At 37.7% G+C, this 10177-nt stretch overlaps 1 protein-coding gene across 3 annotated transcripts in view; it reads right to left on the reverse strand.

The window, feature by feature from the left end:
- Window positions 1-7247: 7247 nt before the first annotated feature.
- The window catches only part of DCAF17 (DDB1 and CUL4 associated factor 17), a 42755-nt gene continuing 39825 nt past the window's right edge, over window positions 7248-10177 (reverse strand). For all 3 annotated transcript variants that reach the window (XM_023730577.1, XM_004375522.2, XM_023730578.1), the window contains exons 13-14: window positions 8729-8884; window positions 7248-7995 (exon numbers count right to left, since the gene is read on the reverse strand). In XM_023730577.1, the coding sequence (XP_023586345.1) occupies window positions 7855-7995; window positions 8729-8884 (297 nt within the window). In that variant the 3' untranslated portion in view covers window positions 7248-7854. The remainder of the gene's footprint in view (window positions 7996-8728; window positions 8885-10177) is intronic.

The following is a 10177-nucleotide window of genomic DNA, read 5'->3' on the forward strand; positions in this document are numbered from 1 at the left end:
GGCAGGAAGTCATCTAAGTATAATGAACTTGACACTACTAAAGTATACCACAGTATAAATGTGATGGTGAACTTTATGAATGCATAATTGTAGAACTGACGTAATATGAAAAAATGGAACTGCAGAAATTGTCTCACTTAAAATATGGTTAGAAATTTAGAGGTCTCAAGTTGGTTTATCCTAAGAATTCACTGTAATTCATCATATTAACAGACTGAGAAAGAAAAACCACATGGTCATCTCAATAGATGCATTTGACGAAAGCCAACATCTATCCCCAATAAAAACTCTCTGAGAGCTAGAAATAAAAGGGAACTTCCTCAACCTCATAAAGCGCATCTATGTAAAACCTACAGCTAATATCATACTTAATGATGAAGGACTGAATAGTTTTGCCTATGCACTGATGGAGTGTTGCAAATGCACTGGATGGGTGATGCAAATGGTTAGCAAGCTCGGCTGCTAAACAAAAGTTGGTGGTTCGAGTCCATCCAGAGGCTCCTTGGAAGAAAGGCCTAGTGATCTACTTCTGAAAAATCAGCTATAAAAACCCTATGGAGCACAGCTCTACTCTGACACACATGGGGCTGCCATGAGTTGGAAATGACCCAACAGCAACTGGTGGTTGTCTATATGCTGGATACCCATATGCAAAAAAATGAACTTTGACTCATACCTTTCACCATATACAAAAATTGGATAACAGATCCAAATGTAAAACCTAAAACTACAAAACTTCTAGAGGAAAACATCTTTATAACCTTGTGTAAGGCCAGGGTTTCCCAGTCTTGGCACTACTGGCATTTTGGGCCAGACAATTCTGTTGTAGGGGGCTGTACTAGGCAATGCAGGATGTTTAGCAGCATCCTTGTTCTCTACCTATTATACACCAGTAGCAGCCAGGTAGTGACAACCAAAAATGCCTCCAAACATTGCCAAATGTCCTCTAGTTGTTGTTGTGTGCTGTCGAGTTGATCCCAACTCATAGCCACCTTATAGGACAGAGTAAAACAGCCCATAGGGTTTCCTAGGCTATAATCTTCACAGGGACCCCTGGTGGTGAAGTGGTTAAGAGCTCAGGCTGCTAACCAAAAGGTTGGTATTTTGAATCCACCAGCTGTTCCTCGGAAACCCTATGGGGCAGTTCTACCCTGTCCTATAAGGTGGCTATGAGTTGGAATCAACTCGAAGGCACTCAAGAACAATCTTTATGGGAGCAGATTGTCAGGTCTTTTCTTTTGCGGAGACACTGGTGTTTTCAAACTGCCGACCTTCTGGTTCGCAGCTGAGTACTTTAACCACCGTGCCACCAGGGCTCCTTCCAAATATCCTACTTAGGTACAAAATCATCTACAGTTGAGTACTGCTGCATTAGGCAAAGATTTCTTAAGATACAATACCAAATGTGTGATCCATAAAAGAAAAAAAAAGATTAAACTAACTTCATAAAAATCAAGAACTTCTGCTCTTTGTGAGACACTGTTAAGAGACTTAAAAAGACGAGCCACAGATTGGGAGAAAATATTTGCAAATCACATATCTGGTAAAGGACTTGTATCCAGGATATATAAAACAGCTCTTACAACTGAATAATAAGACAACAAACCCCAATTTTTAAAAAGGGCAAAGACTTTCGTTATGTCACCAAAGGAGGGCAAATAACCACATGGATGGCAAATAAACGTATGAAAATATTCTTACCATCATTAGTCAATAGGGAAATACAAATTAAAATCACACTGAGATACCACTACACACCTAACAGAATGTCTCACCATACCAAGTCTGTGTGACCATACCAAGTACTGGAAAGGAAATGGAACAACTTTACAAAGTTGGCTGTTGTAATGTGTGTATCAATTTGGCTGTGCCATGATTCCCAGAACTGTGTGGTTGGCCTCCATTTTGTGACTGTAATTTTATGTTAAAGAGGATTAGAGTGGGATTGCAACACCACCTCTACCCAGGTCACATCCCTGATCCAATGTAAAGGGAGTTTCCCTGGGGTGTGGTCTGCACCACCTTTTATCTCTCAAGAGATAAAAGGAAAGGGAAGCAAGCAGAGAGTTGGGGACCTCACACTATCAAAATAGTGCCAGGAGCAGAGTGAGTTGTTTGGACCGGGCTCCCTGCGCAGAGAAGCTCCTAGTCCGGGGAACACCGAAGAGAAGGTGGCCAACAGAGAGAAAAAGCCTTCCCCTGGAGCTGATGCCCTGAATTTGGACTTTTAGCCTACTATAACTGTGAGGAAATAAACTTTTCTTCGTTAAAACCATCCACTTGTGGTATTTCTGTTACAGCAGCACTAGATGACTAAGACAGGGGTGGTGGTATATAAAGAGGTCAACTTGATGACAGGCTGCTTGACCCAAGTAGAAACAATCTGAGTATCAACCAGAAATGATTACACATTACATTTTATAAATTCAAAAAATGAAAAAGACAACCACAAATGTTGGTGTGATGTGGACCAACTGGAACTCTCATACATCGTGAGTAGGAATGTAAAATGGTACAATCATTTGGAAAAAATGTCTGACAGTTTCTTATTAAACTAAACATATACTTACCCTAGTACCCTACAATTCCATCCCAATATTTATCCAAGAGAAAGACATACGTTCACAAAAAGATTTGAACAAGAATGTTATAGCAGCTTTATTCATAATAGTAAAAAAGTGGAAGAGCCCAAGTGTCCACCAACAGGAGAATGGAAAAACAAACGGTGACATAGTCATACAATATTCAGTAATAAAAAGAAATGAACTACTGATACATGCAACATGAATAAATCTCAAAAACATTATGCTGAAAGAAGTATTATGCTTTGTACGATTTCATTTATATGAAGTTTTTATTCTTATTTATATGAAGTTTTAAAATAGGCAAATTTAATCTGTGGTGCAAAAGAGTCAGAACAGTAGTTACACCTGAGGGATCGAGTGGGGACTGACTCAGAAAGGACGTGAGGAACTTTGTGCAATGACTGTAATGTTCTAAATTTTAAAAAGGGTTTGGTTTGCACAGGTGTATGCATTTGTGAAAAATCAGCAAGTTTATACTTAATATTTGTACATTTCATATGTAAATATTAAATAAGAATTTTAAAACTAAATAAATATTAAACTCTAGTTAATGATATGCATGCTGAAGTAGTCGGGGGAAGTATACTGATATCTGCAATTTATCTTGAAATATAGCAGAAAAGTAAGATGGATAGAGAAGTGATAAAACAAGTAAAGAAAATGTAGAATCCATGTAGTTGGTATTTGAGTTCACTGTAAAATTCTTTCTAACTTTGCTGTATGTTTGAAAATTTTCAAAATAAAATGATGGGGAAAAATCCTCATTTGATCTTATCTTTCTATTCTACTTCCTTTGCCTGAAATAAGAGTCTATAGCAACACAGGGAACAGAAACTGGCCTCTGAATCTTCCCTGAGATTCTAAAAGGTAGACAATACGTGTGAACATGGTAAGAAAGAGAAAATATAAAAATTATTCTTGAAAACAAGTTACATTAAGAGTAATTAATAATATTGGTGTTTATTATGATCACAAACAGGATGAGAGTACAATTTTTTGTACCATTTTAAACTGCTTCTAACCATTGAATGAAGAACCACCTTTTATACCAAGTTTTGAATAAGCCAGTTGTGTCTCAATCAACTTTGTCTAAAATTTGGACATTCACGCATCATTAAAAACCACTTACTAAGCATTTTCCTATGTACTAAATATTATAATTGTCAGTATGCTACAACATGGAATTCAATTACATCCACTGCCTTTTGAAAGCTTTGGAAGAAATTTGACATAACTTTATGTCAAAGAAATCTGGATGTGTTTTCCATCTCTGCACTTACTAGTTGTGGGACTTTGGGCAAATTAACTTCTGTAAGCCTCACACTTTTCTTATTTGGAAAATGGAGATGGATAATGGAGGTTCATACCTTATATGGTTATTCTGAATATTCAGTGAGACAATCCATTTTGCAAATATCACAGTGACTGATAGAAAGTACTCAGTAAATATAAGCTATCATTTAAAAAGAGAAAAGTGTGTGAGACACAAAACATTTAATTGGTCAAAAAATGTGGAGCACCTTTATTTTTTAATATAGAACAATATCAACTCCTCATTAAAAAAAAAGAAAAAGCCAGTTGCCATCAAGTCAATTCCGACTCATAGCGATCCTACAGGACAGACTAGAGTTGCACCATAGTTTCCAAGGAGCGCCTGGTGGATTCAAACTGCCCGCCTTTGGGTCAGCGGCTGTAGCTCTTAACCACTACACCACCAGGGTTTCCCCACTAGGTAGTTCAAATAGTAACCATAATAGGATTTGTTTTGTTTTTTCTCAGAGTTGTGAGAAATGTTTTAGAAAGTCAACGAACAATACCCTTGCTACATTGACACTGTTAGAATACATAATTTTAGATCAAGGAGTGAAATGCAGAAACGTACTTCTTAGTATACTTCTTATAATGTCTGAACTTACTGAGATAAGCTACCCTGCTTTACCCAATCTTACATTAAACTCTCAGCAATGTTACCCGTAACATTCTGTACTTGTCACTAGCACCTGTTAAGTAGGTGGGCACATAGCTAGAGTCTCTAAAACAGTCAGGTGGAAGCGGTGGGGGGGTGTGTCAATGTGAGGCAGGAGGATATTAACTACTTTCCCCCTCACTCCCAAGAGAATGACAAGCTAAGTGGCTCACACCTGGCAGGCGGCAGAATGAGCGGCTGCAATCCACTGTGGGGAGCTGGGAAGCCCATACCTTTTGGGAAGCAGTTGTATTGTCTCCTGCCTTGTGTGATATCTAGACATTTCTCATACTCTTTGCTATCTTGTGTCCTTTGGTATCTTTTGTCATCCACCCTGTTTAACAATCAAACAGTCAGCATTCCCACATAATGTTACAAGTGGCTGAAACTAGGTAGTAGCAGCTTGTCCTTTTAGTTGGGGCGTAGCTTCTCCTGTTTGCTACACTGCCCAGAACTCCCTACTGTCTTTTACACTAGGCATATTTCCGGTGTGGCCCATATGGCATTCGGATAATGGTCTAGTGAGACTTTGGCAGTGGTGACACACTGGGAGTTTCTTAGTGGTTAGTTCATATCTAGACTAGAAGGATCCCACTTCCTCTTCGCACAAAAAAAGCAGCCAGGAAATTTCAGATATTTCTCAGATGCCTTTTTGAGTAGATGAGTTCCTTTTTATTGTTTCATCAAAATGAAGGCAATGACTTAAAAGAGAAGGTGAAACTCTATCATCTCGGACAGGAGCAAAGTCGATCATATCCTTTTCTGAAACACTCTTGGAAATGGAGTAAGCATTCTGCTTTTACGTAACACTGCACTTGCTTTAAAACACACACAGTACTGGTTTCTTTCTTTCCTCTGGTATTTTCACTCTGTTCCTCTTAGTGGACTTTTTTTCCAAGATATAAATTCGCTGGGTAGGATTGTTTAGATACAGCTAGTGTCTAATTGAAAGTCTGGGGCATTATGTAGTACACTGTAACTACTTAGGCTGCTTTGTAATCATAATCATGTCTCTAAAATGCCCTGAAATCTTCAGATATTAAATACTACTATTCAACATGCATAAAAATGAGAAGGAATTTTTCAGTTAGTAGATATAAAAAATACTAGAATTTAATATATGAAGATAGTTTTATCATCTTGTTCACAAGGAAATCATTTCTACTTTCCCAGATGGTTACTATACACCAGATTCAGAAAGGTTAATTTTTAGCTCATGTATATTTTCCTTTGTTCTAAAATGTTAGTAATCTTTCTTTTCTATTGTACAAAAGACAGTTTTTGGTGTGTTCCCTTTATTTATTTTAAATTTATGGATGCTGCTACTGATTCCTTAACTTATGGAATACCTAACACTTCTCTCCTTAGCCCTGTTGATCATAAGTTTGAACTTCATCTGCAAAATTTCAAGGGCAGAATTGGACAAAAGTTACATCATTCTTAACATGGGATCAAGCCAAAACTGAAGGAAAAACAAAGATTTTACTATAAATTATCCAAACACAAATTGCACATTTTAACTTTCTTAAAATTGAATCAGCAATGATTTTTACTGCTCTTTCCTTTCTATTTTTATCAGTTATTCTTTTGAGGCTGAATCAGAGAAATGTGCTGAACATGTAGATTGCAAGCAACTGGATTTGTCAAATAGGAAGCACAAAGAAAAATTTTCTCCCTTTACTCAGGTTCCCTCTATTTAACATTCTGAAGAATGATTATCTGAGTTCAAAGATCATATTTCCATCTATTATAACAAAGAAAACACTCAAGTTTCACAACTAAGATGGCCATAAACTTTCTCTAGCTAACCAGGCAATTCCCAAGCTAGTAATAATTCCTCTTGGGATTTTATCTACTCTCCTACAGGGAGCACAATTTATTCAGACCAGGGTACCTTTACCTTATTGCAGAGGTATGAAAATGCTGCCTAAGTAAAACTGGAAGACTCACCAAGTAAGTAGACTGGTGAAATGAGAATAACACCCTTAAATGCATTCAGAGCTAAACAGGCTACATATCAGAAAAAAAACTCACTTAAGGTTTACTTGGAATCTTTTGCATTGGTCTATAATAAAAAGATAAATACTAAATGGGAACATCAAGCTATGAAAAGATAATTTGGGAACTAGAGCCAATTCCTGATACTATATACAAATGTAAAACATATATACTGTTCTGGATTGAACTGTGTCCTCCCAAAATATGTGTTGTAAACCCTGAACCCCTATACCTGAGGATGTAATCCCATTTGGGAATAGGACTTTCTTTGTTATGTTAATGAGATCATATCAGTGTAGGTTGTGTCTTAAGCCAATCACTTTTGAGATATAAAAAGAGCAGATTAGGCACAGAGAAGGAAGCACAAACCAAGGGGAAGATCCATGCCACATGACGATGACCAAGGAACTGAGGAACAGAAGACGAAAAGAGTCAAAGACCTTCCCCCAGAGCCCACAGAGAAAGTCTTCCCCTAGGGCCAAAAAACCAAAACCACGATGCCGTCAAGTCAGTTGTGACTCATAGTGACCCTCTAGGACAGAGGAGAGCTGACCCATAGGGTTTCCAAGGTGTGGCTGATGGATGCGAACAGCCAACCTTTTGGTTAGCAGCCAGCGCTTTTAACCACTGTGCCACCCCTAGGGCCAGTGCCCTGAATTTGGGCATCCAGCTTACTAAACTGTGAGAAAATAAATTTCTGTTTATTAAAGCCACTCACCGTGGTACTTCTGTTACAGCAGCACTAAGAAACTCAGACATATACAAATATAAGATTTAAAAAAAAAAATAACAAAAAACATGATGAACATTTTTGGCTCAAATGTCTTCACGTTACGGATCTCATTTTCATCCTTAAGGAAAGGTTGCTATAGAAGATACAGGATTTCTTTTTATATCTTTTATATCTACTTTTGTCTCTCCTTTCCCAGTCTTACCCATGAAAATCCCATGCCATCTTTAAGAACCATCTTAAATACTTCCCCATCAATGACTCTCTCCCCAACAGTTAACTTGTCCCCAGCACTTTATATTTGTATTACTACCTAGCTAAAAGCCCCAAAATACTAAGCTTCTTGGGACATCATTCTAAAAAAACCTTTACAAAAAATGAAGTCATCACCACTTTCCAGTGCAAGAGTTTAAAAAAGAAGCCACAGTCATCTGAAGTCAACACAAGACTATTTCTGGAAAATACTGGAAGACTTGACACACAGGTAATAAAAAGGAAGACTGGACATAGCTGCTGGGAGTGTGGCTGAAAGTTTCATAAGTTATATCTCAAAATTTAAAATTATCTCCCTCTTTTTAACAACATCTGTCTATGGTTTCTTCTTCTTCTCCAGTGTCACATACCATCTGGTAAACGTAGCAGCTGAAGACCCTGTTGGGCTTCTGTTCTATGTGTAGTACCAAGTCTCTGTCAAAGTAGACTTCATGGCTATATGTCTGCAATGAAAAAAAAAAAAAATCAAACGGAATTTCCTCTTCATATATTCACTACGGTCAATAAAATGTCACAGCACCTATGCTAAGGATCTTCAATGGAATGTAAATCTATACTTAGAGGTAAAATAGTTGACAGAAAAAGGCTTATTTTTCATTATCTGTAGATATGCAAATTATTTATGAGAAAAGCATTGCACAAAATGTAGAGAATGAAAAGAGCCCTGAACTCAGGTTCTACTGCCAACACTGCTACTATCTCATGGTGTGACTGTGCGTGAGCTGCTAAACCTCTCAGTTCTCCCCTGATAAAACACGGATTAGGTAAAATGCTGTCTACTATTCCTTGTAACTTTTATAGAATATAAAAACACGTCCAAGAGTGCCTGGAAACCTTAAATGCTTAGATACGGTCTCTATTAAATAACTATGGGGATTCGTGACAGCGTACTCTTTTATTTTTTAAAAAGCTACCGAACTTATGAAATGGGAGGAAATCAGAGACTATGGTGAGGAAAAAGACAGCCATGATTATCTTTCTTTAAGGTCACTGGTAAGGAGGCATTCCCCAGGGGAGCAAGGCTTAAGAAGTATTCATTTTGTCCTGCCTATAGAATAATAAACTCTTTCATTGGTCATTGGTACAGGTGGGTCTGGGCTGATACGAACATGGTAACATCTGATGCAATAAATGTCACCTATAAAGGAAACTCTTACAACTTTGGACTCCACTCACCACATCCCATGACTCCACTAGTGGAATGCTTTTAAGTAAAGTGCCGTATTCATTACAGTGGAAATCCAGGTGAGCTTTTCCTTCAGCATCTAGTTGAGTAACAGCTACCACAGACAGCAAGTCCAACTCGTCTTCATAGTCCACAATTTTGAAAGTCTCAGGGGATAGATGGATAAATCAGAGGGGAAAAGGGAGCAAATCCAATTATTCAGTTAGGATTATACATACATTTTTAGTTTAACTATTCTACTACTTATACAAATATGGTAGAAGGAAGAATGAATGAGTGGGAGAAAAGATAATGTCTCTACTTATACGCCCAGTAAGACACCAACCCCAAGATTTTCAAGAGTTAACAAGTATCCTATAGAAGTTTTGACAAACAGAACCAAATCTATGAAGATTTCAAAGTATAAATGAAATTCTCTACAATGACAGCAAACCAGAGCTTCTCCAAAGTCAAAGGAGGTATTCAACTATTGCCTCTGACATGTGTGTTCACCAATTCCCAGATAGGACTAAACAGATGAAGCTCAGTTCTCAGATTTGAAGACTGCCTACTGAGCTCTGAAGGTTCTCACACAGAAGAACACAGTCATATCAAAGAAGACTGACAGCCTATCATATCCTATTTATGACTGTTTGCTATCCTTTCTTTTTTTAATCCTTTTTTGGTTACCTAAAAAAAGCAAAAATGGCCGCTTATACTTGAGGGAGGATATTAGGAACTGAAACTCAACCCATAGAGCAGGAGTGGGACAAAAGAAGTTAGTGAGAAGTGGTAAAGACTTGAGAGAGAAAAGTCTAAGCCCAGAACTCTGTCTGGGGCCACATCAGCCTCACAGTGGAAGCAGATCAGTGCCCAGCCACAGGGATGGCCACTGGAAGGCACACCTTGGCTAACTGCCTGGTATTAACTTTAAGGCAGGCTCAGCAAGTTTCTCTTAATCACCATGTACTAACTGGCCACTCACATTTGGTCAAATCACTTTTTAATCCATTTATATTTTCTACCTTTATCACCTTATGCCATAAAAAGTTACACAGATTTATTACCTGTGGTTCTTTTTATTTACTTTTTTGAACTAATCTTACCATGGCCAACTTCAAAGGCTGACTTCTTCCTGAACGTAGATTTAATAGATTTTAGCCACAACCTTTTTAACTTCTCCTTTATAGGCTAAAAGTTTTTGTTTTCTAATCTCTTGACATAGAGCATCTCTCTTTGCTACCACTAATTGTTAATTGTTCTTGCAACCTTTTAGTATGTCTTTCTTGAATACAGTTTTATATAAGAATAGGAAGTGTTGACATGTCATGGGGTTGTTAACCATTGTCACAGGGCAATATGTGTACTAACTGTTTAATGAGCAACTATTTGTTCTGCAAACCTTCACCTAAGGTACAAAAAAAAAAGAAAGCTGGTGATAGGGAACACAAGGTTGAGTA

Source organism: Trichechus manatus, unplaced genomic scaffold, assembly GCF_000243295.1.
Source record: "Trichechus manatus latirostris isolate Lorelei unplaced genomic scaffold, TriManLat1.0 scaffold00037, whole genome shotgun sequence".
Lineage (NCBI taxonomy): Eukaryota > Metazoa > Chordata > Mammalia > Sirenia > Trichechidae > Trichechus > Trichechus manatus.